The following is a 27,188-nucleotide window of genomic DNA, read 5'->3' as shown; positions in this document are numbered from 1 at the left end:
TCATCACTTGAAACAACAATGGCATTTCCCAGTTCTTTCCAGGATCCAGAAGTCCTGGGCCTCTTCTGTGTTGGTGGTGGGACTGTAAATGGTGCAGCCATTGTCAGCAGTAGTGTGCCAGATTGTATAAATACACACACTTGCTGTACTACACAACAAATCTTATCTACTGGCTATTTAAAGCAGGAAAATGAAAAACTGTAATCGCATGAAAACTCTTCCCAAATGTGTACAGCAGCTGTATTTATAATAGCAGAAGTCTAGAAAGACTGGCCAGTCTGCTTGAGGGGTAAATAAACAAATGACGGCACATCTACACTGAGGAGTCCCACTGAGCCATTGAAACACACAACTGAAACACGCAAGTTGGGTCGTCTGACAGGTAGCTTTTTTTTTTTTTTTTTTTTTTTTAAGCTCGCTCCATAGCTATAGATGTGGTTTAGTCATTAGGCGACTCCTATTGAGGACCCAGGTTTGAGTCTCAGCACCCACACAGAACTATCTAAACTCCAGTTCCTCGGCATCTGATTGATACCCTCTTTCAGCCTCTCTGGGCACTGCATGTGTGTGCGTGTCCACACACATACACACACACACACACACACACACACACACACACACACACACACACGCATGCAGGCAGAACACTCATATGCATAAAATAAAAACAAATCCTCAACTATTTTATGTGTGAGTGTTTTCTCTATGTTATGTGTTTGTGTTATGTTCCTGCTTGGTACCTGCAGAGGTCAAAAGAGATCATCAGATCTCCTGCAAAAAAAAATCTTTAGGAGCTAAAGAGATGGTTTAGCAGTTAGGTCACTGACTGATTGTCTAGGGAGCTATGTTCAATGCCCAGAGGTCACATGGCAGCTCACAGCCATCAGTAACTCTAGTTCCAAGGGACCCAGTGCCCTCTTCTGGCCTCAGAAGGCACCAGGCGTGTAAGTGGTGCACAGATATACATGCAGGCAAGATATTCATTTAATTTTTTAAATAATTAAAAAAAAAACCAAATCTAAAAATACCAGTCTCAAAAATTACATATTATATAAATCTGTTTCTAGAACATTCGTGAATGGCAAAATTATACTGATGGATTAGTTCGGCAAGGGTTAGGTGCTGAAGTGATGGAGAGTAGGTGTGGCCTTCAAAGAAAAATTAAAGACATCCTGTTCATACAGTCTTGAACATGGCTTTGTGGTAACAGGACTCGGTGTCTGAGTGAATGAGTGCCAACACCAGCTTCCTAGTATTAGTACTGTTAGTGTTCTGTGAGATGTTACCATTGGAGAACTCTGAGAGAACAGAAAAACACTGCTTTTTTTTTTTTTTTAAGCTTGCTGTAAATATAATTACTTCAAAATAACAAGATCTAGTGACATGCCACAGGTGCCACTTGGGAATATAGCAATAATGTCAGAAGGAAAAAGCAAGCACATTGCTGCCTTTGGAAATACTTGCACAGGAATATTCCTGCCACCCAAATACCTGTGAATAAATAATAACTATTTACTTTTAGGGTTGAAGGGGGATTTTCAGGTTCTCTTTTCTTTTTGTAGATGTGTGCTCATGCCTGTTAAAGTCAGGTAACAATCAGGATGTTGTTTCTAAGGTGTTTTCATGACTTTAATGCATCTTAGTTAGCAAACTGGGGAGGAAAAGATTTCTTTTAGCTTACAGTTGTAGTCCACTATGAAAGGAGTTCAGGGCAAGAACTCAAGGCCTGAACTGAAGCAGAAACCAAGGCTCAGTCAGCTTGCTTTGTTTGTTTTAAACTTCTGGCTGTCTTGAAACTCCCATGTGAGTGCTGGAATTAAAGGTGTTGTCTTAGTCAGGGTTTCTACTACTGCACAAACATGACCAAGAAGCAAACTGGGGAGGAAACATTTCCACATTGCTGTTTATCTGGAACTCAAGCAGGTCAGAAAGCAGGAGCTGATGCAGAGGCCATGGAGGGATGTTCCTTACTGGCTTGCTTCCCCTGGCTTGCTCAGCCTGCTCTCTTATAGAACCCAAGACTGCCAGCCCAGGGATGGTCCCACCCACAAGGGGCCTTTCCACCTTGATCACTCATTGAGAAAATGCCTTACAGTTGGATCTCATGGAGGCATTTCCCCAACTGAAGCTCCTTTCTCTGTGATAACTCCAGCCTGTGTCAAGTTGACACCCAGAACCAGCCAGTACAGGTGTATGCCACCATGCCTGGCCAGCCTGCTTCCTTAGACCATCCAGGACCACCTGTGAGCTGGTGCTCCCCTGTCAGTCACTAACAAGAGAACAATACCTCTGGACTCAGCAGGCAATCTGAGAGAGGCATTTTCTCATTCAAGGCTCCTCTTCCCAGATAACTCAAGCTCCTGTTGAGTTGACAACAGGCCAACTAGAACAGACCTGCTGTTTGACAGGGTTTCTCACCACCTGGACCTTCTCCAAGCTGGCCAGTGAGTGTCACTGTCTCTAGGATTTCACAAAAATATGGTGTGTGCCACCATGCTTGGCCTCTTAGTTTCTATGGATCTGAGCTCAGATCATCACATTGTTAGGCGAATATTCCACTGCACAGCTCTGTGGTGTTTATCTTGTTTTTCATTAAAAAGGATTGTCTGAGAAACTAGGCCTAGGCAGATCCACATGTACACACCGTGTGGCCAGTAAAAGTCAGGACATTGCTCATTCCCTTACATGGTTCTTAGCATCACACTTAGGTTACACACTGAGCCATCGCTTTCCCCCAGTCCTGGACTTTTGTTGTTGTTAAGGCAAGATCTCATGGGTCCAAGCTAGCCTTGAACTCCACACGAGACGAGACGAGATGAGGGGGACCTGAATTGATGCTGCTGCTGTCTACACCTTCCTGTGCTGGGGCTATAGACATGTGCCATCATGCCCCGTTTGTGTGCTGTTGGGGACTGAGCCCATGGCCTTCCTATGGCCTTACACAAGCCAGGCAAGGATTCTGCTATTGTATTACATTCCTGGCCCTCACAAACACTTTTAGTTAATTTTCTTGGTTCATACATGTGGTGTTAGGATGTTCATTACAGTGTAGCTGATGTTCCCTGTTACATCCTTCTTTGCAGGGGGAATTTGTAAACGAGTATGTCGGTGAATTAATTGATGAAGAAGAGTGCAAACTCCGAATCAAGCGAGCCCACGAGAACAGTGTAACTAATTTTTATATGTTAACTGTTACCAAGGTAAAATTGCTTTTATTTTTTGGTAAGAAAAAGGGACGTTTTATGTTCTGTTTGTGATTTTATGTTGACCTCGGTTTCTATTCGTTTCATTTTTTTCTAAGTAAACTATGAGGATTTTCAGTAGTTGGTGCTGTAATTATCTCAGGATTACAGAAGGAACCTTCCAGAGTCAGGAGATTCCAGCAAGAGGGAAATGCTAAGAAACAAAAGTGACCATGTCTGAGGCAGCGAGAGACCTGGGTTCTTCATCACTGCTGGAGAAATCACCTATGACTCTGAGTTATAAAATACCTTGAAATTTTTCATTAGCCTAAAGCTCAAAAATTTTCTCTGTATTTATTAAGCTCAAAAAAAAAAAAAATGACAGGCTGGAGAGATGGCTCAGTAGTTAAGAGCACTGAGTGCTCTTCCATAGGTCCTGAGTTCAAGTCCCAGCAACCACTTGGTAGCTCACAGCCACAGCAGTGGGATCTGATGCCCTCTTCTGGTGTGTCTGAGTACAGTGATGGTGTAATCACATACATAAAATAAAGTCTAAAAAAACCAAAAAACCAATGACAAGAGGGTTGGAGAAATGTCTCCATGCTTTTACAGAAAACCAGGGTTTGGTTCTGAGCTCCCACATACTGGCACACAACATTTGGAACTTCATTCCCAGAGGACATGACATCTTATTTCTAAAGGCACCAGGGACCAGGGACGCCCCGTGAGTCACATACATACATGCAGGCAACATACTCATACATGTAAAACAAGTAACAGGAAAATAATGAATGTTGGCATAAGAACAATGGAAGTAAACTAGTTTAAATAAAACTTTAGCCAGGCACTGTGGCATGCACCTGTACTCTCAGCGTTTGGGAGGTTAAGGCAGGAGGATCATAAGTTTAAGTTAGAGCTAGCCTGGGCTACACAGTTACGATCCTGTCTAAATAAAAGAGAAACAAACACAGAAAAGGAAACAGAGTATCGAAGACCAGTAACCAGTAGATTGATCTGTATTTGCGTGTCTCATGGCAGCCATGATGTCATTTCTTATCATCTTCCTTACAGAGGATAGGAAGCCTAGGCCTAGGCGTAGTTCATTCGTTGTTTAGTACACTACTACACACTAAGGACCAAGACTAGTCCTCCTGTTCCCCGTGCTCTGTGATGGTTCTAAAAGAGTCAGAATGTCATCTAAGCTGAGGCCAAGGCTCTGTGCTGAAGCATGTACTGAAGGTATGTGAGGCTGTGGGTTTGAGCCTCATCTCAAGCAAAAACTTGACAGAAAACCAACAAAAAACAGTAAAAGAGGTTGCGGGCATGGTGGCACACACCTTTAATCCTAGCACTTTTGAGACTGAGGCAGGCAGATCTCTCAGTTCAAGGACAGCCTGGTCTACATAGCATGTTCCACACCAGCCAGAGCCACACTGTGAGACACTATCTCAAAAAAGAAAAAAGGAAGATAAACTATAGTAGTTATGTTCTTATGTGAAAAGTGTAGCTGGGCGTGGTGGTGTACACATTTAATCCCAGCACTTGGGAGGCAGAGGCAGGCGAATTTCTGAGTTCGAGGCCAGCCTGGTCTACAGAATGAGTTCCAGGACAGCCAGGACTACACAGAGAAACCCTGTCTCGAAAAACCAAAAAAAAAAAAAAAAAAAAAAAAAATTAAAAAATAGAAAAGTGTACAGCTTGCATGGGCTTCACAGGGTAACCTCGACTGCCGGTGTTAGGCTGGAGTCTGCGTCTTGAATCCTTCTCTTACTGAGTTCAGTTCAGTGACAGCGTCCTGTGTGTTCAGGCCTTGGCAGGACCTCACTGTTAGAATCCACACTGACAGACCTGTCTAGTGTTTCCTGCGTAGGTAACCCCTGTGAGAGGACAGACGTGAAAGACTGTCACCTCCCGCTCAGAGAGAGTCTCATTGCCCTTCTCTGTCCTCGTGGGTAAACTCCTCCATCCCATAGCAGTTTATCTTCTAGCATAGAGTTCAAGAGAGAAGCCAAGAAGGAAACACCTGAACCATATAGCTCCGTGCATGATCAAGAATGCCTAAACATGTGACCTGCTGGTCCTTATTTATTAGACTACCATCAGCAGTTTCTATGCGGTTTCTAGAAAGAAAGAAAGAAAGAAAGAAAGAAAGAAAGAAAGGAAGGAAGGAAGGAAGGAAGGAAGGAAGGAAGAAAGAAAGAAAGAAAGAAAGAAAGAAAGAAAGAAAGAAAGAAAGAAAGAAAGAAAGAAAGAAAGAACTTAAAAAAGATCCCAGCCTGGTCTACAGAGTGAAAGAAAGAAAGAAAGAAAGAAAGAAAGAAAGAAAGAAAGAAAGAAAGAAAGAAAGAAAGAAAGAAAGAAAGAAAGAAAGAACTTAAAAAAAATCCCAGCCTGGTCTACAGAGTGAGTTCCAGGACAGCCATGGCTATACAGAGAAACCCTGTCTTAAAAAAACAAAAGAAAGAGAGGGAGGGAGGGAGGGAGGGAGGGAGAGAGAGAGAGAGAGAGAGAGAGAGAGAGAGAGAGAGAGAGAGAGAGAGAGAGAAAGAACTTAAAAAAATCCCTAAGGTCCTCGAATAGAGACCGTGGTAACTCCACAGAGGAGTGTCTGCAGTGTTTTTAGAGCTGACAGTTGGCACACCAGCTGATGATAAATGATACTGTCTTGGTGTTCCCTAACTGGATGTTTCTAAATGGGCTTGTATCTAGTTTATGTCGAAGCACCCCCGCGCACACACACACACTTTTTTTTCTTTCTGAAGGACCGTATAATTGATGCTGGACCAAAGGGAAATTATTCTCGTTTCATGAACCACAGTTGTAATCCAAACTGTGAGACACAGAAGTGGACTGTAAATGGAGATGTTCGAGTTGGACTATTTGCTCTTTGTGACATTCCTGCAGGTAAAGCGTGACTTGCTGCCGGGGTCCCTCCATGGGGGAAGCCTGTCTTAAAGGCCTGGCCCCAGAGTGTTTATTCAGATCAGACAACTGGGCATTACTTGCCAATTTGGTAAAACTACATCTTAAGAGAAAACCTGTCCAGACTTTTTGCAGAAGAGGACATGGGAGGGTCTGCCACAGTGCAGACACGTCACTTTCCAAAATAGTGCTGTCTGCAGAATAGAACTAGATGCCCTAGCTCTTCTGTGCTTTTAAAACATACTAAAGGTAATTAATTAGCTCATGGAGGCTGGAGAGATGGCTCAGCAGTGGAGCATCTATACTTGTTTTGCAGAGGGCCGGAGATCAATGCCCAGCGTGCATGTGGGGTGGCTGCACTGCAGCTGCAGGGGTCAGAGCCCTCCAGCTCCCATGGACACCCACACCTACTCACACATACACACATACACACATACACGTAATTACAAACAGTCCAAGTAAATCCTTTTTTAAGAAAGCAATTTGCTGTGCCCACACCAGCTGGCTTCTTTTTCTTTTCTTCTTCAACTCTAAAGATCATTCTGTTTCCGGTTAGACTTGAGGAGCCTCGGAGCCATGGTTACTGCTCTCCTTTCCTTCCTGCCGAGCATGTCAGCAGAACCAGCTAGTTTTCCAAGTTTAGGGGCTTGGTAAGGGCGGCTCAGTAGCTAGGGCACCTGGTGAAAGCCTGCTCAGCATGGCTGTGTGTGGTGAGTGAGCTACAGTTGTAAGTGCTCATTGGTTCACAGTGGAAGGCGTTCCTAACACTGTCATGACACCACAGTAGTGTGTCACTTAGAAACTAGAGCTTAGCTGTAGAAAGAGGGTGAGGCTAGAAGCCCTTATTTAAAAAAAAAAATTATTTATTTTCTGTATGTGAGTACACTGTCGCTATCTTCAGACACACCAGAGGAGGGCATCAGATCCCATTACAGATGGTTGTGAGCCACCATGTGGTTGCTGGATATTGAACTCAGGTCCTCTGGAAGAGCAGTCAGTGCTCTTAACTGCTGAGCCATCTCTCAAGCCCTAGAAGCCCTTCCCGACCATAGGTCCCATGCCCAGAGCTCTTATTTCATTGTTTTCTCCACTTTTTGCTGAAGGGTTTCCTCTTTTTAGAACATCTTAGGTGGGCAGGGATTGTTGACCACAAGGCCCCTCTCTATCGTTGTTTTTAGTGAGATGGGGTGTGGAAGGAAGAGTCTTTAATTATGTGATTCATGCATTTATATGTGCTTGTAAGGACAAGGCAGGAACTCCTAGGGCTCTGCTTCGCCAAGGGATCTGAATCCAGCTCCCATTGTCAGGCTTTCATGGCAAGAGCTTTCACCCCGAGCCAACTTGCCAGCCTGGGACAAGCCTTTGTCTCAGAACCGTGTGTCTACGTGAAAGTGTCTGGCAGTGTTTCTCCCTCCTAACGTCACTGTGAATAATTTGTTTCTCTTGTGTTTCAGGGATGGAGTTAACGTTTAACTATAACTTGGACTGTCTGGGCAACGGCAGGACGGTGTGCCACTGCGGAGCAGACAACTGTAGTGGATTTCTAGGAGTGCGGCCAAAGGTCAGTTGTACAGAGCGCTCCACCCAGGGCAGGAAAGGGATGTGCTAGAGACGTTAGCTTACGACCTGCTTGGCTTTGTTACAGAATTCCTGCTGCTCCCTCAGCTCTGTGGTGAGATGGGGGTGGTTTTGAGATCTCTTGGAGCACAGGCTGGCCTTGAGTTCTCTCGTTCTTGAGGATGACTTTGGATTCCTGACTCTTCTACCCTCACTCCCCAAACACTAGAGTCCAGGCGGAGGCCACCACACCCAACGTGCTATTCTCACTTTATAATGAAGCTTGTTTTAGTAAGGTCTGATAGGTTCTGAAATGTATAAAACTCACTGAATTATATACTTTTAAAATGGTGAGTGTTACCTGGGTGTGGTGACTCAAATCCTAGAACTTGGGAGAAAGAAGATTAATTCCAGGATAGCCAAAAACAAACAAACAAACAAACAAACAAACAAACAGAAAACCCTGCAGAAATACAAAAGTATACGTTGTCGTATGTGAATTATAGGTCATTGCGGGGACACCTCAGGCTTTCTGAAGTCTGAACACTGATGAGTAAAAGCGCTTGCAGTGAAATCTACCATTCCAGACAAACAAACAAACGAAATAGCTCAGCCGTCAGGACTCTTCATTAAAGTGAACTTGTCTTTAAAAACTCCGTAGTAGCCAATGACAGTCACTGTGCTGCCATCATGCCCTAGAACGGCGGGCAGCCTGGAAGTCCAGGTGCTAGGCTGGAGTGCCTCCAGCCTAATGGTTCAGTGCTGGAGAGCACTCGCCCCTCTAGAGGACCCCAGCTCAGTTCCCCTCATCTAAGTCAGACAGCTTACAGCTCTCTGTGACTGCAGCCCAGGGGATTTGGTTCTTCCTGCCTCTGCGAGCAGCTGCATGTACCCACACAGACATGTAATACGGAGCAAGTCATTAAAGATCATTGAACGTCTAGATGCTTATCCAAAATGCTTCACTGTGGGAGCAGACAATGTGGGCCCCAGGCAAATCTGTCTGTCCCTCTGAGGGACAGCTGTGGTGCTGGTAGGCAAGACCACCAAGGTGTGCAAAGCCCCTGGGAGTATCTGGTAAACAACCCAGCTCTGGAGAAATGGTTGCCTTGTACCTGAGGCTGGGGATGAGGGGTGTTTATGTTCACCAAGGAGGGTCTCACGGAGGTCATGAGCCCGCTGTTGCTCTCTAAGATGCCCACTGCTGCCTGTGCCGCTGCCAGGGCCCCATGTCATGGTGTCATGCAGCCAGAACACGGGTTCTAGATGACCACTTTCTCGTAAGCCTCTGGGGCAATTTCATCACTGAAATTCACCAGTGATGTACAGTTGACAAAATCCAGACACAGTGGATGCCAGTGGAGCCCTACTACTGACCACATGGCAGCTTCCTCTGGTGGACTTCACACTCCTGAACAGAAGCGTGTGGCATCACAGAGGAGGGCTCCGTCTGCAGTCTTGCCAGTGTCAGCTGCCCAGTGGCTCCCTAACCCTGCCTCCGTACCACATTCTATGATCTATGGCTACTTACGGCTCCTGACTTGGTCTGTGGTCCTGAGTTCACCTTCCCACTTGCTGAAAACACCAGGGCCACCTTGTTGCTGCTGTTGCTGTGGCCCCAGCCAAGGCCAGAGTCAGAGGAGGCTAAGGGGACTTGTTTTTCTGACTAATTCCTCCAAGCACCCACCAACTCAGCCAGCTTAATTTGAGAAACATGTAAATGAAGGCCTACGTCCCTCTCTTTTTAAAAAAAAAAAAAAATCAAGGAAGGGGCTGGGGAGCAGGTTCAGTTGTTAGAAAGCACTGGCTGCTCTTTCAGAGGACCAGAGTTCAAATCCCAGTACCCACGTGGCCGCTCACAGCTGTCTGTAATTCCAGTTCCAGGGGATACAACTCCCTCATACAGACTTATGCCAGTGAACATCAAATAAAAATAGATTTACAAATGAAGGCAAAGATAAGAGAGTACTGTAGTTCTTATCCACAGCTGCCTGGTAGAGTCCCAGCCGAGCGAGCGTTGACAGGCTGCTGTACTCACTGTAGTGTCCTCTGGGGTCAGCCCCCTGCTGTCTTTAGGACACATGCAGAGATTCACTGTGTGCTCCTTCCTGTGTAAAGCCATCGTTAGCCGATGTTAAAACCCTGGTCTGTCTGTCTTGCCAGTCTGCATGCACATCAGCAGCTGACGAGAAGACAAAAAATGCCAAGTTGAAGAAGAGACGGAAAGTCAAAGCGGAGGCAAAGCAAATCCATGAGGATTATTGTTTTCAGTGTGGGGATGGTGGAGAACTGGTCATGTGTGACAAGAAAGACTGTCCCAAAGCTTACCACCTCTTATGCCTTAACCTGACTCAGCCACCCCACGGTAAGCCAGACCTGCAAGCCCTTCTCTGCTTCCATTTTCACCACTGATTTGGGATACATTGCTGTCTTTAATGCAACTGTGAAATCAGAAACATTTAACGTTACAAACAAAACTACTCGTCGGAAATCTGTTTCTATGCAAATAACATACACCTCATGTGGTACTGAGGGCACATTTCCTGTTTATGGTCACCATGGGTGGCAGTTGGCACCTATGACATTGGGTTTGGGCCAGTAGCTCATAAAAAAAACACTACAAGACAGAAGTTTGTTTGGCTGAGGTTTGGAGATGGATTCTCTAAGCAAAGCAGGTAGGGTACAAGCCAAGTACAGTGGTGCCCATTGTTAACCCAGTGCTTGGGAGGCACAGGCCAGTGGATCTGTGGGTGTTCGAGGCCAGCCTACACTTTGGAGAAAGACCTTGTTTCAAAATGGGGTGAATAACATATGCCTTTAATCCTAGCACTTAGGAAACAGGCGGCAGAACAGCCAGGCTACACAATGAGGCTCTGTCTCCAAAAAGGGGAGGGGTACCTCTTGGGCTTTTGGGTGGGTAATCAAGAAATAAGCTAACAGGTACTTTCCCTCTCCTCCCCACCCCTGCATTAGGAAAGTGGGAGTGCCCGTGGCATCGGTGTGATGAGTGTGGCAGTGTAGCCGTTTCCTTCTGTGAATTCTGTCCACACTCATTCTGTAAGGCTCATGGAAAAGGGGCTCTGGTGCCCTCTGCACTAGAAGGTCGTCTCTGCTGCTCCAGCCACGACCCCGCATCTCCTGTGTCACCAGAATACTGGAGCAAGATCAGATGTAAATGGGAATCCCAAGACAGTGGAGAAGAAGTAAAGGAGTGAGCGGTGGTGACCTCCTCCAGCTGCTCTCAGTAGAAGAGGTGCAGAGAGGCCGCACCTGCGCCTGTCCTGCTGTCAGTCTGCCTTGACGGGGATGGGCGCCAGCTCACACAGGCTAAAGCACTTGCTGGTGTCTGGGTTTCTATTTTGTTGTTTGGGGGATAATTTTGTGGACAGCAAAATTCCCTTGGTCTCTTCTTGTCTTTCATTGTGCTTCAGTGTCTTGCAATCAGCAAAAGAGGTGTCCTTGTTTTTAGAGTTGAGAGAGAGAAAATTAAAAGAAGGTTTTGTCGATACGATCAGTGTAAAGCCTAAGATGTAATCCTGGGTTATGTAAAGGGAAAGTAGACATTCCTGTATTTATTTTCATTTTTAGGAATTCTGAGAAGTGTAGTTCAAACAATCTAACCTCCATGAATGCTCGTGCGTGTGCGTGTGTGTGCAAGCGTGCGGGACCACCTTTATATACCTCTTTCCTGAGCCGTGGATTGGCTGACTTCTCTTTCCTTTTTCACATGCCTTGAGAAGGCTCTCAGCAAGTATTCAAACTGGCCTCTTGAAAACAAACTCCTTGACAGCATTTACCTCTGTGGTCTTAAACTGGTTGGGCTTCATGGTGTGCCAACTCTACGTAGAAATATCTTAGAGGGACAAGGAGTGAGTGCATTCCACTCATTGCGATTTTCTGAAACATTTGAGGGATGTGAATGCATAGGGGAGTGCTCATTCCTGCTGTCCTGACCACTGGCAAGGGGCTAAAGAAAGATAAGGCACAGACCAAACATTGGATCATATATGCACCATTTTCTGACCAATTTAATGTAGACTCCAGTCTAACCTGGAATTTAAGGGCATTTTACTTTCTGTCTTTCCCTCTGCCAATCATGTTTCCTTTGCCAGCTGGCCACTCAGTCATGCTTCCTGGTAAAGCTATGTAACGGAATCTGAATTATATGAAATAGACTTTGTCAGTTGACTTCCTAACTTAAGGATGGTGCAAGTGGGCAGGAACATCCCTACCTTATATGTGAACCATTTCTACTTAGTATTATGCAATACTTAAGACTATCCCCATTGCATAAGGGGAAGAACTTGCTCTTTTACAGGGTATGTAGGAGCCTCAGAGATGCTCCACGTAGAAAGCACTTGAAACCGCCCCCCACAAAGTCAGTGTTTGCAAACATGGCTGAGGTTTGAATAGTACAGACCCAAGCATACCAAGGCGTCGGCCCACAGAATTCACTTGCATCTAGCACTTAGGATCCATCTATTCCAGTATTACTTGTGTGAAATCATGTCAGACATGATAACATTAGACTAAATAAAAGTCTAGTGTTACCATGAAATATGAACTTTCTCAGTGCATTTCAACTGCTTACTGGAGGTACCCAGTAGGCTCTCTTCTCCTCAAGAACCTATACTTTACTAACATAGGGCACGAGATGCTCTATGACACCCTGTAGTTGTGTTAGGTGCGTTTGTCCTTTTTTTATTTTTTTACAAATCAATTCAGACCTCATCTCTGGACAAAAGAAAGAGCAATTTTGTGCCTCTTTTTTTTTTTAAAAAAATATATAAATGTGCAATTTATAGGCAACAGACACTACAGTTCCTCTCTAAGCTCCTGAACTGCCATTTACCTAGTCTAGCACTTGTGGTAATCCTGCTGGCTAGACAAGCTCCCATAAGGAGGAAGACAGCACGGTATCCAGCACCCAGTGCAGTCCCTACGACCGACGAAGCACAGCCCACGCAAACACTAAACTGTCTGCTCTTGAGCAATTATGAAGTTTGATGTCCTTTAAAACAATAATGTAAGAGTACCTGGGTTTTATCATATTAAATTTTATTTTATACAGACATAACATTTTTTAAACTTGTTGATAAGCGACTTCCTTTGATATTCCAAATGTAACCCTCATGAGAACAATGTCCGATAAGAGATTGTATCTTGTTTCCTTTTTGACCTCATGCTTTTTAGTATCTGATAACTTTTATAGAGTAAGCCCCAGGGTTCATCTTGTTTTTATAAACACCCTACCCTGACCTATCTCTCTTCTGCTTCTCTGCTATGGCTTGCTTGGTTTTATATCTATAAAAGGACTTTGCACTTTTCAGATCTTTTCTTACTAGATGACTAACAGGCTTGTTCTCAGAAGCCTTCCTGCTCCAAGTTTGCCTCTGCAATGCCAGTGCAAGGGCACATGCCTGTGCCATCATCTCAGCCTGGGTCTTAGAACTGAGGGTTAGGAAACAGAGCGTTGGCTGACTGACTTAAGTATATGCACACTGTCAGTCGTTCCATGTTCTGTGTCAGTGACATTGCAGAAGGCACTGTGCTTACTCAGCCTGAAGCTGCTCGGTGGTAGCTTTTTAATATGGTTTTGGTATACAGCATTTGTGGTTGATTTTATTCAGCCCAGAAATAAAGGACTCAAAGCAGCATGGGATACTAGTGGTATTTCCTAACCTCAGGAGGAAGATGGGAGTTCTGATGATCAGCGGAAAGCTTTAGAAATTGGGCTGGAAAGATCTAGAGATGATAGCACGAGGCCACCACAGGCGCTGTGCCTTGTAGGTGTCGCTGGGCCACCAGGGTAGCTGCCTGTGTCTGGCCAAGCAGGATGGGACCAGTGCTCATCACTGCCAGTGTGCTGCAGTACGTGACCTCTGATTTCAGTCAGGGTGGGGAGCAGAGTGGAGGAGGTGTTATCTTCACTTTTGCTTTGCAAGCCCTACCTACTCTTATTTTAATTCTCAAAAATTACCTTTCCTAAGCTGTAGAATAGACTGAGTTTTCTGTGTGATATATAAATAGCATATATATATATATATAAATATAAAATGTTTTATATATATAAGTGGTGTGTGTGTGTGTGTGTGTGTATACATACATACTGAGTTAGGAAGTATTTGAAACTAAAGAGATAATAAGGGCCTGCAGCCCACTGCTTCTGTCAGTGTCTCCCACTGCAGTGTTTGTGGAAGTGATATGGATCTGAGATACTGAGGGTCTGTCTGCTCATGTGAAATACTCGGCTGGACTGGTAGGCAGCTTTTATGCAGTGGCTTCTTTTTTGAGTACTTTCTTACTGTTTCGGGTCAAAGCCAGACTACAGTTTGAAGTCCTCCCGTTACCTGTTCAGAACATAGACCCGGCTCTCCAGGACCTGCCGCTAATCTTGTCAAAACAACACTCCTCTTGCGGCACTTCCCCACGGAGCTAAGATGCTGCCAGCCACTTGTCATGCCCTAATGGGAGAGGGAGACAAATTGCCTCTGTCTCCCTGAGCGTGAGCAGCGTATGGTCTTTATGTTTCTCAAGGCACTGCTTCATTTCTAGACTTGAATTGCTTTTCACGTGGCTGTTGCATCTGACCACCCCTGACTCTGCCAGGCTGCTAAGGGCAGCTTGGAAGTGATCAGATGGCAAGGTCCTTCAGGAAGGACCGCCCACACTTGGTCTTTGCTTATTTGTAACAGAATGGTTGGTTACAGAAAGGTCTGGTCCCTCCTGGGATGGAGGAAGGAATCAGTGTAGGCAGCTTTGCCGTGGATTGTTGTATGGACTGAAGTGTCACAGTTTTCACCTTGGGTAGGGGAATGGGAATGTGGGGAGAAAGGGAGGGAAAGGTACAGTGTAGTTCCCCTAACACCGAGACCCCCGCCCCATTTGAATTCAGGCTCTTCAATTTTTTGGGACTTCAGATTCTCATTTTATATTTTACAGTTTTAAAATTAAGACATGGAAAGCATCATTTTGTATACTGTCAGATATGCAGTCCTCCCGACGGGAACACGGGCATCTTAAGATTTGTTGGCACCTTTGAGGTCCGGGCTCCTGCATGTTTAGAAATGATTTCCCTGCGTCTTTGTTTTGCCTTTTTCTCCTTTCCTTGCCTCCTTTCCTTGTTCTTTCTGTTTAACATATGCTTGTGTGGGGGGAAGAGGGCGCACTTATGTTATACTCCTAAAATGCTATGTATAACCTTTGTTTCAAAAACCCATTTCCACTGGGCGTGGTTGCATACACCTTCAATCCTAGCACTCCAGAAGCAGAGGCAGGAGGATCTCTGAGAGTTCAAGGCCTACCTAGTGACTTCCCAGCCAGCCAGGACTATGTAGAGAGACCCTGTCTCAAAAGGGGGGGGGGGGATAAATTGTTTGGCTTTTGTCAATCCATTGCAAAAGTGGCAGATGTGAGCGCTTGTATTTGTGTATGGAGGAGGGGGGAGAAAAGTATTGTTTGTCCTTCAGTAGGCTCTGGAAGTCATTGACATGTAAGTTCAAGGGAAAATAGAAGTTGCCAAAGTCAGTATTCGGTCCTTGGTTTTCTTGTGACTTCACTGCGTCTGTTAAGGGACGAGAAGCCTTCCTTACCTGCTGACTGAACCTTGCTCTGTGCAGATGGCTTTCAAGTATCTGCCATTTTGCCTCAACAGGGTATTCTTGTCAGTTAAAGGGAATGAGAAAATTACACTTTTGTTATCAATTAACATCTCATTTTTGTACCCTATGGTAAGTAACTGTATTGCCGCTAATAACCAAGTTGCTAACTGATTACAGCTGGCTAAAACGTTCTTTTTATATACAAAGATTTGTGTATTTTCAACTGCTATGGCAAATTTATTTGTGTCCATTTAAATATTACACAATAAACACATACCTGCAGATCCCACCCTCACTTTGTGTTCTTTGAATAAAGTTCTTGATAGATTGTTTACATCTGTATTTACCTGTAATGAACTCTGTAGAGCTGTGAAATATCAAAGTGTCAACATCCATTAGTCAGTCTCTTTGGTTTCTGTGACTTGGAGCTCCTAACACTAAGGGATTAGTGTTCATTTTCCCCAGGGGGATTCTACTAGGGCATTACTGTTTCATGACTTCAAAATATATTTTAAGGATTTTGTTTATTGACCAATGTCTTATTGCAAAGTATGAGCCTACCAGTCTTGGTTAACCTGTACATAGCCGTTAACTAGTGTAGTGTATGTGAGATTGCCTGTAACATTTGAGCTTCTTACTGATGTGTGCTGGTGGGACAGGTTTTGTACATTGTATTTACTGGAATCCTGTCTTTTTAATCTTACAGATACTTTAGAATTCAAATATGTTTTCTGCTTCTGTAAGAATGTGGGAAAGCTTTTAATGGCATTCCATTGATTTCAGGTCTTGCTTGAGGTTGACTTTAATAAATCGTCCTGTATGGTCTACTTAAGAATATGGGCTGGTTCTTTACCTGTAATTTCATGGTTCGGTTTACTGGGATATGAGACACAAAAATACAACCACTCACCCTCAGCCCAGTTCTTTCCCTTCGAAATGCTCCAAAGACATGGCTTCTTTAAAGTGGATTTTCTGGTTCGCTTTTGTAGAGGAAGCATCTCTGGGGAATGGTGTTCCTTTTCTTGTCCTATAAGCTGATCTGGGTGGTTGGTGAAGGACACATTGCTTTGAGACCCAAAGGTGACCTGCTGGTTGGACAATAGTCAGGTCATGCAGATCAACCAGAGGACAGTGTCCTTGTTATCTGCTAGGTGGTACTCAAAAACAACACAGCAAATGAGCTCTGAATTTCCTGTGTCCCGGAGGCCCCGCTGGTAGTCAGTCCCCGCGGAGTTCGCTAGGTGGCGCTGGACGCCGGGCGGGCGGGCGGAACCACGGCGCGCCGGGGCCACGTCAGCGTCTGATCCGCGCGTACGGCGGGATGGGGACGGCGGCCCTGGGCGCCGAGCTGGGCGTGCGGGTCCTGCTCTTTGTGGCCTTCCTGTAAGGATCTGTCAACGCTCCCAGGCGTCCCTGGGCGCTCGCACTTCCTAAGCGGCTCGGGGCGGCAGGTTCTTCCGCCGAAGTAGCCTGTCAATCTTCCCCGTTTCCTCCCCAGGGTGACCGAGCTGCTCCCTCCCTTCCAGCGGCGGATCCAGCCCGAGGAGCTGTGGCTCTACAGGAACCCGTACGTGGAGGCGGAATACTTCCCCACCGGCCGCATGTTTGTGCGTGAGCTGCCCTCCCGCCCTCCTCCCGCGCTGGCACGGACTCCTCCGGGCCTTGAGTTCCAGGGCTAGGGCGAGGCGTCTGGTGGGCAATCTGAGCCCCGATCTTGGTTAGTGCGCGGCAGCTGGTGCTTTAGGCCAGGAGGGACTTGGTTTTACCGACCCTGTGCTCTCCTTCAGGTCATTGCCTTTCTCACTCCACTGTCCCTGATCTTCCTCGCCAAGTTTCTAAGGAAAGCTGACGCTACCGACAGCAAGCAAGCCTGCCTCGGTAAGTGGCCCTTGTTCCACTTGTTCCTGTCTTAGTGTTGGCAAGTAGCTATGGGGTTCAGCCACTGTACCCCTAAAGTATGTCTTCTTACCCCATCATTTACCCCATGAGACCAAAAAGCAGTACGGTTGAGGATGTGCTTATTAACACAGGCGCCACACGGGTGTTCCTTTTTGTTTGTTTTGTTTGTTTTTTCGAGACAGGGTTTCTTTGGCTGTCCTGGAACTCACTGTGTAGACCAGGCTGGCCTTGAACTCAGAAATCCGACTCCCTCTGCCTCCCAAGTGCTGGGATTAAAGGCGTGCGCCACCACGGCCAAGTGTTCCCTATTAACACAGGAGCCACACAGGTGTTCCTCAGTGCTCCGCTTCTCTGCCCCTAGGCCGTTTGGGTTTTTATTCTGGTTGGGTTCTATCTCAAAGCAATGAGGTGGTGGCTTACTCTTCCCCAAACAGATGGCACTAAGGGCTTCTTTGCTTTCCAGCTGCCAGCCTTGCCCTAGCTCTGAATGGTGTCTTTACCAACATAATCAAACTGATAGTGGGCAGGTAAGTGAGAGACCTCGGCACTCAAACCTCCCTGAGCCCCCACCATATTCTCAAGATTCTCAGACTAGTCTCTCCTTTCTCACCAGAACTCACTCTCCATGCCCTCTGCCTGTTCTAAGTGTCCCACCTGGTCTGCGTCCTGCCCTGAGTATTAACCACAGCGACAACCTTTATGTATCTAAAGCTGCAATATGATTAGCTGCTCTTGTGCTAAGATACAATCACGTGCTAGAGACTGACTTGAACATTGGCCACGACTAAGTGGCCTTTTTCTCAGTATAAACACTGATCTCACCCCATTACATTATTTTGCCTATGACATTAGTGGTCAGTGGTCAACAGATTATTGACATCTACTATTACTGAAAAATACTTCCTGAGAGAGTAAATTATATTTCTTCCAGGCCACGCCCAGACTTCTTCTACCGCTGCTTCCCCGATGGGCTGGCCCATTCTGATCTGACGTGCACGGGGGACAAGGATGTGGTGAACGAGGGCCGAAAGAGCTTCCCCAGTGGACATTCTTCCTGTATGAGTTTCATGTGAACTACTTCAATACTTACATGTCTGTGTTCCGCTCTTGTGTGTGCATAGTATAGGGGCTGGAAGAAGGCATGTGATCCCCTGGAGGTGGGGGTCAGACCAGCATGAGTGCCATGTGAGTGCTGGGAACTGAACCAAGGTCCTCTCAAAAGCTAACTGCTGCCGACTCAACTTTTGGCTCCTCCAGCTCCAATACCTACTTTAAATAGAGTTACATTTAACCTGCAAAGCTTTGGAGGAATGAGCCATCTCTTACTAGTCATTAAAAGAAAAAAATCTTTATTCAAGAGTTACTACTGGTGAGGGGCTGCTGAGCCTTTGACATTGTGACCTCTGTAGCTCCCAGGAACCCAGCGTGGTATATTTTATTATTTTTGTGATTCCCACTTATAGGTGAGAAGTCTACAGCACCGTCCACAGTAATAACTTTTATTCCAGAAACTACTGTTACTTAAAATACTAACTCTGGGACAGAAAATACAGTCCTTCATTTTTTTTCCTTTCCCTGTAATCAGGAGGGGTTAGCCCTGCTCCTGCTCCCTGCCCTGTCTGGACAGGAGTGACGGGGACCCCACAGGACACAAAACTCACAGGTCTTCCCTTTCTAGTTGCATTTGCTGGTCTGGCCTTTGCTTCCTTCTACCTGGCAGGGAAGTTACACTGCTTCACACCACAAGGCCGTGGGAAGTCCTGGAGGCTCTGTGCCTTTCTGTCACCTTTACTCTTTGCAGCCGTGATTGCACTGTCCCGCACGTGTGACTACAAGCACCACTGGCAAGGTAAGCACAGGAGTTTGTGCTTTGCTTGTTTTAACCCTAGATTGGCAGAGGGTGGCTTGCTAAGCATCGGCTGAGTGAAGGAGCAATGGAGGAGGTGGGGACAGCCTGTGGAGTGTACTGTGTGTAAATGCTCTTACCTGCTCAGCCAGCTCCTCAGCTCTCACTGTTAACACACCCCTACCCCACCAGACAGGGTTTCACCAGTTCACCCTGGAACTTGCTATGTAGACCAAGCTAGCCTCAAACTCACAGAATTATAGCAGCCTCTGTCTGCTGGGTGCTGGGATTAAAGGTGTACATCACTGTGCCTCAGCTCCCTTTATTTTTAAGACAGGGCCTCGCCTCTAGCCAAGCCTAGACAGAAGCAGGCCTCTGTCTCAGCCTCCCAAATGTTGGGATCATAACCGTATGCCACCAAAATAAATTCTTTATTATTTATGTTTGTGAGTACACTGTAGCTTCTTCAGACACCAAAAAGGGCGTCAGACCCCATTACAGATGGTTGTGAGCCACCATGTGGTTGCTGGGAATTGAACTCAGAACCTCTGGAAGAGCAGTCAGTGCTCTTAACTGCTGAGCCATCTCTCCAGCCCCAGAATTCTTGAAATAGTGAAAACAAATTGATGACTAGAGTCAAACACTTGTTTAAAAATTCTAACTCACAGGGCAGTGGTGGCGCACGCCTTTAATCCCAGCACTTGGGAGGCAGAGGCAGGCAGATTTCTGAGCTCGAGGCCAGCCTGGTCTACAGAGTGAGTTCCAGGACAGCCAGGGCAACACAGAGAAACCCTGTCTTGAAAAACCAAAATAAATAAGTAAATAAACTCTAACTTAGTCCATGCTGATTTAACTGAGGGTGTTGATTTGATGTTTAGAGAACATCTGACTAAATAGTTCTGTAACTGTATGATAAAATCAAGTTGCTCTAAAGAATCTAATAGCACAGGTTCAGGGCTCTTTTTTTTAGCCCCTACAAGCAGAATAACTGGGAGGGCCAAGTAGCCTGTAACTGTGGAGCACCTAGCATGGTTTTAAAGGGGGGTGCTATTTTCTCTCTTCAGATGTGCTAGTTGGCTCCGTGATTGGAATGACATTTGCCTACGTCTGCTACAGGCAGTACTACCCCCCTCTGACTGACGTAGAGTGCCATAAACCATTTCAGGACAAGCACAAACTTCCATCCTCACAGAAGCCCAGTGAGTTGCACCATTTGGAAATTTAGCTGAATCTACCTCAGTGGAGAACAAGCAAATCAACCCTCCTAACTGGACAGGACGCACAAACCAAGGATTTCTGGCTTGACCTCTTCAGGGTCAAAGTGAGGACATAGCCACACTGTACTTGCCTCCACAGAGCTGTACACTTTGCCCCACTTCCAAGGCTAGACCCTGAGGTCTCAGTGCTTGGCCTGGCACGGCTCTGTCAGGACTTCTCTCACTAGGTTAATCCATAGGATTGCTATTCTAAGACCTAGTGTCTACATTGATTAAATGTCACTCCAGAAGAAACCTTTCCACAAAGGAAGCTTTTCATGACCCCATTTACCAAACATAATCCCTGTCCTTTATAAATAAGGGCAGTGCTAGCTAAACTCTGATTTGGCTTACTTTTTGTGGTAACATTCCATTAAGCCTTAAATAATAAAACATCCAATTTTGGCCAATTTTTTTACTTTTTACTACATTAGGAAAGAAAAATTAGGGATATTATCTAGAAAATAAATGTTATTTTCTGCCTTTGTTCATAATGAAATAAATGGCACAACTAGAGGCTATTACCAGGACATCATATGGAGGACCAACTGATAGCTACTGCTTCTTTATTGTTATTATACTTTAAATAAAAGTCTTTACTTCTTCCTATAACATACTCTGTGTGTGTGCGTGTGCATGTGAACTCAAGCGATCCACCTGCCTCTGCCTCCACAGTGCTAGGACTAAAAGCATGCCCAGCATTGCCCAGCTCTGACATCGTCTTAAACGTGTTCTCAGTGAAACAGAAGAGTGTGTCTGGCGGTCTGTAATTTATAAGAACCACTCAGGGCTAGATTAAGACTGGCTTCCCATCTGGTGTATGTAACTAACTGCTGGTGTCTGTTGTATAAGCTAATAGTGCAGATGCTAAAGGACAGGCTCTGTTGTCTGCATTTATAGGCCCGCTTTCAATTCTGAGCTACAGTGTCCATGAGAATGTAAACATCAGTCAAGTGAAAAGAGCTTACTGTCAGTTATTTGCCTAAAACTTTTGTTTTGAATTTAGTAACACGTAAGAGGAAATGCCTACTATATTGATTTTCTTGATGATAGATAAGGCCACATGAATGTAGGCAAATGGTCAATAGTTTTATTTCAGCATTTACTAAAGTCTTAAATATAATCACATATAAAACAAACATTTCAAAAGTGCAAAATATCAGCAAGGTAGTCAGAGCTACTAACACACCCCCCCCCCCCTTGCAAACAGTCTCCTGCTAACTGTGCTGCCAGAATCACAGACAAATGCTGTCACACTGGAGTCTAGAACAGCCTCGGTCAGGAGATTGTACACGATAACAAACGACGCAGTGCAGATCCACACCTAGGTCCCTTGCCACCACACTGCCTTGTCTTAACACTCAGCCATGGTAACGCCACAAGCGGATCTCGGTGAGGTGTAAGTACCGGACTGCGGGAAGAAGCCTTTCTCAGTGCAGCGGTTTATGTAGCTCTCCAGGGCCAAGCTGCCCATCTTTGGTCACAAGAACGCACTCTTGGTTGTGCTTTGGTTTACTCTTAGGTAGTAGTGACTCTGCTAACAAGAGTAAACAAACCTCTAGACAGCAACTGACAAAACTTACTTTTTAGTATTTAATGAATAGACCACTTAATTCTCAGGTATTCTTACTCAAGACATATTGTAGAAAAAATAAAGTGTTCCATATACCTGGGACTCCTTAGTAGCTTGCTCATCCAGTATTACCCATGAGCAGGAAGGCAGGCCAGGCCTGAGAGCCACGCTTGCCTCTCTAACGTCCAGGGCACAGTGCTTCCCTCCCTTTGCCTGTCTGTAAAGGGCACTGCCATCTGAGGGTTTCAGGGCATGTTATGTGCAGTGCCTCGGGATACCATGATAGGTTTACAAAAGAAGGAAAAAAATCAAAACACAGCTCACCTCTCCTGCCACTCTATAAAGAGTCCTGTGGAAATCAGGAGATAATCTACAGAGTTAAATAAAGGACAATCGTGAGGAGGACAAAGATGACGGCACATGCTAAGGAAGGGAAGACTTAGTGTAAAGTCACCTTTCCTCATGATAAATGTGCCTTGAGTTATCCAGATTCAGCTCCCAGTGCACAGCACACACAGCTGCTCCTCAGACCCTGTAGACATGGGTTTCCTTCAGAAGCTCGCATGCTCAAATCCATGACTGCCAACTGTAGTAAACAATTTGATGGTACCTCAGAAAGCAGTGACGCAGCCGGGCAGTGGTGGCGCACACCTTTAATTCCAGCACTCGGGAGGCAGAGGCAGGCGAATTTCTGAGTTCGAGGCCAGCCTGGTCTACAAAGTGAGTTCCAGGACAGCTAGGGCTACACAGAGAAACCCTGTCTCAAAAAACCAAAAAAAAAAAAAAAAAAAAAAAAAGCTGTGACATTTATGTCACATACTTCCTTTACTCAAGTGGAAGGAGCAGGTGACTTAAATCGGTGCTACAACGTGAACAGCAGGGAAGGGCCATGTCATTTCAGGTTGACCTTCAAAATAAGTATTACCCAGTAATGTCCTCAACTTCACCGCTGGCTTGGAATATGGTGTAAAAGAGCAGGCACACAGTTAATACAACCTTCAGGGTTACAGAAGCTGAAGCAGTTGTGAGGACCAGCACCAGTGGTTCTCCAATCCACCCACTGACAGTGTTCAGAGCAAACTGTGTTATTAGTAAGCTTCTGTCTGATCTTCATATCATCTAGGAAAGAAAAGCTGGCTCAAAAGCCAGCAGCTCTCCCAAATCCAGTGATGCTCAGCCCTCCAGCACAGAGAACAACAGAGGGCCAGGAACCCTAAGTACCTCTACATCTTAATATACTCCCACCCGTACAGTTTGTAAGGATAAGGAGGGACCCCCCAAGCCCCGTAGACAGACTGTATTCATTCCCATGTAAGAAGCAAGGAAGTGCTGCTGTTAAAGCATTGGGATATGTAAACGTCCTAGCTACACTACCTGCTGAGCGTTCATACAGAGCAGTGAGTGCCCCCCCCCCCCCACTTTCCAGTAGTCTCCAAAGAGGGTTCTCTTGGGAAGATCCCGTGGAGTAAGGCAGGCAGCATGCAGGACACAAGGTAGCTGAGAAGGAAGCTGCAGCAGCAAGCGTGTGGATTTTCAGGACAGTCTCCCTCAGTATCCATCTATGGGAGAGAGGGGGAGAAGGTCAGGGTGGACACCCAGGGGAAGCAGCTACCAGAGAATGCCACAGTAGATCTAATACAGACTTTCCAGGTTCCTGTCTGGAGGCTGGGTGGTAACTTGGGATCCCAAGCACAAGGTAAGATGTACACCAATCCTTTTCTGAGTGGACACTGGACACTTCCTGTGAATTTTAACCAGTGTCCTCGAAGTGAGTTTTACCTAGATCTCGGGGATGTAGACAGAGCTGTACAAAGAGCTCAAGGTTCCAATGTTCCTTATAACGTGGTCAACACTTCACTGCATTAAAAACTTACATTAAGCAGCCACAGATGGGTCAGTTTTACTGTAAAGGCTGGTCAAGGAAGATACCCTGGGTTTGGTAGATCTCTTTGAGAACCAGCAATACTGTATCTTCAGATTCCCTGTGGAGAGAAAAACTTACATTGAGAAAAGACAAAACCGTCTGGTACCATATGCTTTTCATGTAATCTATACAAATACCTTAGCTTTTTATTAATTTTTACTACTTTAAAATATGTGCCTTAAAGGTCCATTGCTAGTGGTTTGGGAGGTGGTCTGGAAACAGGAAGAGGGGTGCTGGCCCCTTCCATCATAAAGGCGGTAAATGACTGCTCGAGGCAGGCCTCACTCTAGCCCACGCTGTGCCTGGAACTTACTCTATGGCTTAGGCTGGTCTTGAATTCACAGAAATCCTCCAGCCTCAGCCTCTTGCCTCAGGACTACAAGCATAAACCCACTCTTAGCTCCCAGAGGCATTCTTGAAACAACAGGAGCAGCTGTCCGTTCATCACCTTCATTTTTAAACTTATTTGCTTTTTAGAAAAGGCAATAAGATTGTATGACCCAGAATTCCCAATGTAGCAGATGGGGTTAGAGAGAAGGCTCTGCGGCTAGACGGGGTCTGAGCGTGGAACACAACACTCACATGAATCGCCAGGCTGCTGAGCCTCGGATAGCTAACAGCATAGTGACGGCTGAGTGCTGAGGCTCCCTGGTCACCTCACATGAGCACATACGTATTCATGCACACACACATAACCCATACAGAGAGAAAAAAAATATGTAATATGCATATTTTACATTTATAACCACTTCCTGGTTTAGAGTCCTTTTCCTAAACACCAGCTTGAGACTCTCATCTTTCTCACTCTGATACCCCTCCACCCCCTGACATCCAGCAACTCGCAAACTTCCACTGCGGAGCCTTGCTACATTCTCTAGAATTTTCTCATTTTTTTTGGAGACATTTTGCTATGTGACCCTGGCTGGCATTGAACTTGCACATATCTTTCTGCTCCAGCCTCACAAGTGCTAAAATTATAGACAGATCCTGCTAGCTATCTTGCCTCATGCTCAGAAAACCTGACTCTCTAGTCTATCTCCCTTCTGAAGCAGCCAAGGGGACCCAATGCCATCTTCCTGGTCTCCGTGGGCACACTGTATGGCACATGGTGCAAAGACATAAGCAAGCAAAACACCCACACACATAAAATAAATATAGCCAGGTTGTGTTGGCACATGCCTTCTTCAGCACTCTCTGAGTTCGAGGCCAGCCTGGTCTACAGAGTGAGTTCTAGACAGCCAGGACTGCACAGAGAAACCCTTTCTCGAAACACGCCCCCACCCAAAAACCCACAAAACTTTAAAGACAGAAAGAAAAAAATCAGTTCAAATTATTCCAAAACAGGAAAATGAATTAACTATTTATTTTGAAAGTCATTATTAACCAAAAGAAGGCCAAAAATGAGAGACTAAAAATGATTATCCCTCACAAATAGGGACACAAAACTCTTCAGCAAAACACTAACAGTAATGCACTCGCACAGAAGGACCTGCCATACACAGCAGGCCACACCAGGGAGCCACAGCTCGGGTCTACATTGAAAACCAGTAAGGAAGGAGTGACCATACCATAGGAGCTCTGAGCATTTGCCTTCCCAGGAAGCAAGGAGAAACTGGGTAAAAAAGATTAGAACCAACATTCTCAAAACTATGAAAGTTAGTTTTAGAACAGTTTTAGATGTCTACATAGTAAGGTCCTATATCAAAAAAAAAAAAAAAAAATCTTGTTAATCCCAGCACTCGGGAGGCAGAGGCAGGTGGATTTCTTAGTTCAAGGCCAGCCTGGTCTACAAAGTGAGTTCCAGAACAGCCAGGGCTACACAGAGAAACCCTGTCTCAGAAAAAAAAAAAAAAAATCTTGAATGTCTCTATTAAAAAAAAAAAGGCTCTGGAATGGTCAGATGGCTCAGTGGCTAAGCACTGCCTGCTCTTCAAGAGGACCCAAATTCAATACCCAGCACCTACATGGTGGCTCACAACTGTCTGTGGCTCCAGTTCTAGGTGACCTAACATCCTTGTACACACACATGCAGGCAAAACAGCACTGTATATAAAATAAATAAGTTACTTAACAACAACAAAAAAGAGGCTCGCCAGGCGGTGGTGGTGGTGGCGCACGCCCTTAATCCCAGCACTTGGGAGGCAGAGGCAGGCAGATTTCTGAGTTTGAGGCCAGCCTGGTCTACAGAGTGAGTTCCAGGACAGCAAGGGCTACACAGAAAAACCCTGTCTCAAAAAAAGAACAAGATTTTGTTTTCATTTGTTTGGGGGATTTTTTTGTTTATTTTTGTTTTATTTTTAGACAGGATCGCAAGTGATAGCTCTGGCTGGCTTCAAGCTCAGATGTCCAACTACTTGTTCCTTTTGGTGTTAGGATTGCTGGCAACAAAATGTTTGTTCACACACACACTTGTGTAGGTGGGATTATTTTAACAGCTAACCCTTACACCCCACAATTCCACATGCAGGGCCCCACAATTCCACATGCAGGTCTCTCAGCTTAACCTCCACAGAGAAGGCCTGGGGATCAAGGCCAGAGTCTGACCTCCAGAGGCCATGTAAAAGCCGTGTGTCTGGTGTGCATCTGAAATCGCAGCACTCCTATGGTGAGATGGGAAGAGCAGCCAGGATAATCTGCTAGACACTCTCAGGCCAGCCATTCCACAGTATGTGTAGCACAGTGGCATGAGAGAAACCAGGCCTCAGCAAGGTAGAAAGCAAGAACCAACTCCCAAAAGTTGTCCTCTGACCTCCACATGTGGGCCACAGCACAAGTGCTCACACTCATGCACAGAATAACATAAATACTTTTAAAAAGAGAACTCTAGGGGCTGGAGAGATGGCTCAGCAGTTAACAGCATTCACTGACTGCTCTTCCAGAGGTCCTAAGTTCAATTCCCACATGGTTCAATTCACATATACACACTCACAATAATAATAATAAATAATAATTAATAATAATAATAGATTTTAAAACAACATTTTAAGGGCTAGAGAAGATGGCTCAGTGGCTAAGAGCACTAGGAGCCACATGAAAGCCAGGTTAGGAGGCATGGAACTACAACCTCAGGACCTGGGGAAACAAATGGGACTGGTCTGTCCCCAGAGCTCACTGACCAGTCAGCCTGGCCTAATCAACCAGGTTCAGAGAGACTTGTCTCAAAAAATAAGGTGAAAACATGAAAGAAAGGCACTGACAGTGACCTTTGGCCTCCATCTATAAGTACAGATGGTGCACATTGCCTGCATGCACATGTGCACACAAACACGTACATACATCACACAAAAATCTATTCTCAAAACACAAAAAGCTATGGGAAACACTGTAATGCCATGTAATGTCCACTGTATGTGATGAGAATGTAAAGTGGACACTCTGGGCCAGGGAGAAGAGTCAGTGAATACAGCATTTCCTTCCTGCGAAGCTGA

General features: G+C 45.5%; 3 protein-coding genes across 10 annotated transcripts in view; 2 read left to right on the top strand and 1 right to left on the bottom strand.

The window, feature by feature from the left end:
• Nsd3 (nuclear receptor binding SET domain protein 3) overlaps nucleotides 1-16,415 on the top strand; it is a 119,838-nt gene extending 103,423 nt beyond the window's left edge. For 5 of the 6 annotated variants that reach the window (XM_029480236.2, XM_029480240.2, XM_029480239.2 and 2 more), the window contains 5 exons: nucleotides 3,084-3,200; nucleotides 5,945-6,086; nucleotides 7,559-7,665; nucleotides 9,825-10,026; nucleotides 10,635-16,415. In XM_029480236.2, the coding sequence (XP_029336096.1) occupies nucleotides 3,084-3,200; nucleotides 5,945-6,086; nucleotides 7,559-7,665; nucleotides 9,825-10,026; nucleotides 10,635-10,876 (810 nt within the window). In that variant the 3' untranslated portion in view covers nucleotides 10,877-16,415. The remainder of the gene's footprint in view (nucleotides 1-3,083; nucleotides 3,201-5,944; nucleotides 6,087-7,558; nucleotides 7,666-9,824; nucleotides 10,027-10,634) is intronic. The other variant, XM_029480237.2, reaches the window with a different exon arrangement.
• A 118-nt stretch (nucleotides 16,416-16,533) lies between these two features.
• On the top strand, nucleotides 16,534-20,879 carry Plpp5 (phospholipid phosphatase 5). 2 transcript variants are annotated; one of them, XM_085844052.1, is made up of 7 exons: nucleotides 16,534-16,645; nucleotides 16,761-16,869; nucleotides 17,050-17,140; nucleotides 17,625-17,688; nucleotides 18,093-18,217; nucleotides 18,882-19,010; nucleotides 20,072-20,879. In XM_085844052.1, exons 1-7 carry the CDS (start codon nucleotides 16,584-16,586, stop codon nucleotides 20,230-20,232), a joined length of 741 nt encoding a protein of 246 aa, XP_085700178.1. In that variant the 5' UTR covers nucleotides 16,534-16,583; the 3' UTR covers nucleotides 20,233-20,879. The 2 variants fall into 2 exon arrangements, with proteins under 2 accessions (XP_085700178.1, XP_021025634.1); XM_021169975.2 differs by having other exon boundaries at nucleotides 18,840-19,010.
• A 452-nt stretch (nucleotides 20,880-21,331) lies between these two features.
• Ddhd2 (DDHD domain containing 2) overlaps nucleotides 21,332-27,188 on the bottom strand; it is a 31,121-nt gene continuing 25,264 nt past the window's right edge. For both annotated transcript variants that reach the window (XM_021169791.3, XM_021169790.3), the window contains exons 17-18: nucleotides 23,711-23,818; nucleotides 21,332-23,395 (exon numbers count right to left, since the gene is read on the bottom strand). In XM_021169791.3, coding sequence (XP_021025450.2) covers nucleotides 23,737-23,818 — 82 coding nt within the window. In that variant the 3' untranslated portion in view covers nucleotides 21,332-23,395; nucleotides 23,711-23,736. The remainder of the gene's footprint in view (nucleotides 23,396-23,710; nucleotides 23,819-27,188) is intronic.

The sequence above is a fragment of the Mus caroli genome, unplaced genomic scaffold (genome assembly GCF_978045245.1).
Source record: "Mus caroli unplaced genomic scaffold, Mus_caroli_1 scaffold_10, whole genome shotgun sequence".
In the NCBI taxonomy this organism is placed as follows: domain Eukaryota; kingdom Metazoa; phylum Chordata; class Mammalia; order Rodentia; family Muridae; genus Mus; species Mus caroli.
The sequence above is the reverse complement of the archived record's forward strand: the minus strand, read 5'-3'. Positions and strand labels throughout refer to the sequence as shown.

What these genes read in the sequence shown, in the direction of transcription:
- Plpp5 (XM_021169975.2), top strand. Translation starts at nt 16,584, where the DNA reads ATGGGGACGGCGGCCCTGGGCGCCGAGCTGGGCGTGCGGGTCCTGCTC. An exon ending in CAGCAAGCAAGCCTGCCTCG is followed by an intron (nt 17,141 to 17,624) that starts GTAAGTGGCCCT and finishes TTTGCTTTCCAG; the next exon opens with CTGCCAGCCTTGCCCTAGCT. An exon ending in ATCAAACTGATAGTGGGCAG is followed by an intron (nt 17,689 to 18,092) that starts GTAAGTGAGAGA and finishes TATTTCTTCCAG; the next exon opens with GCCACGCCCAGACTTCTTCT.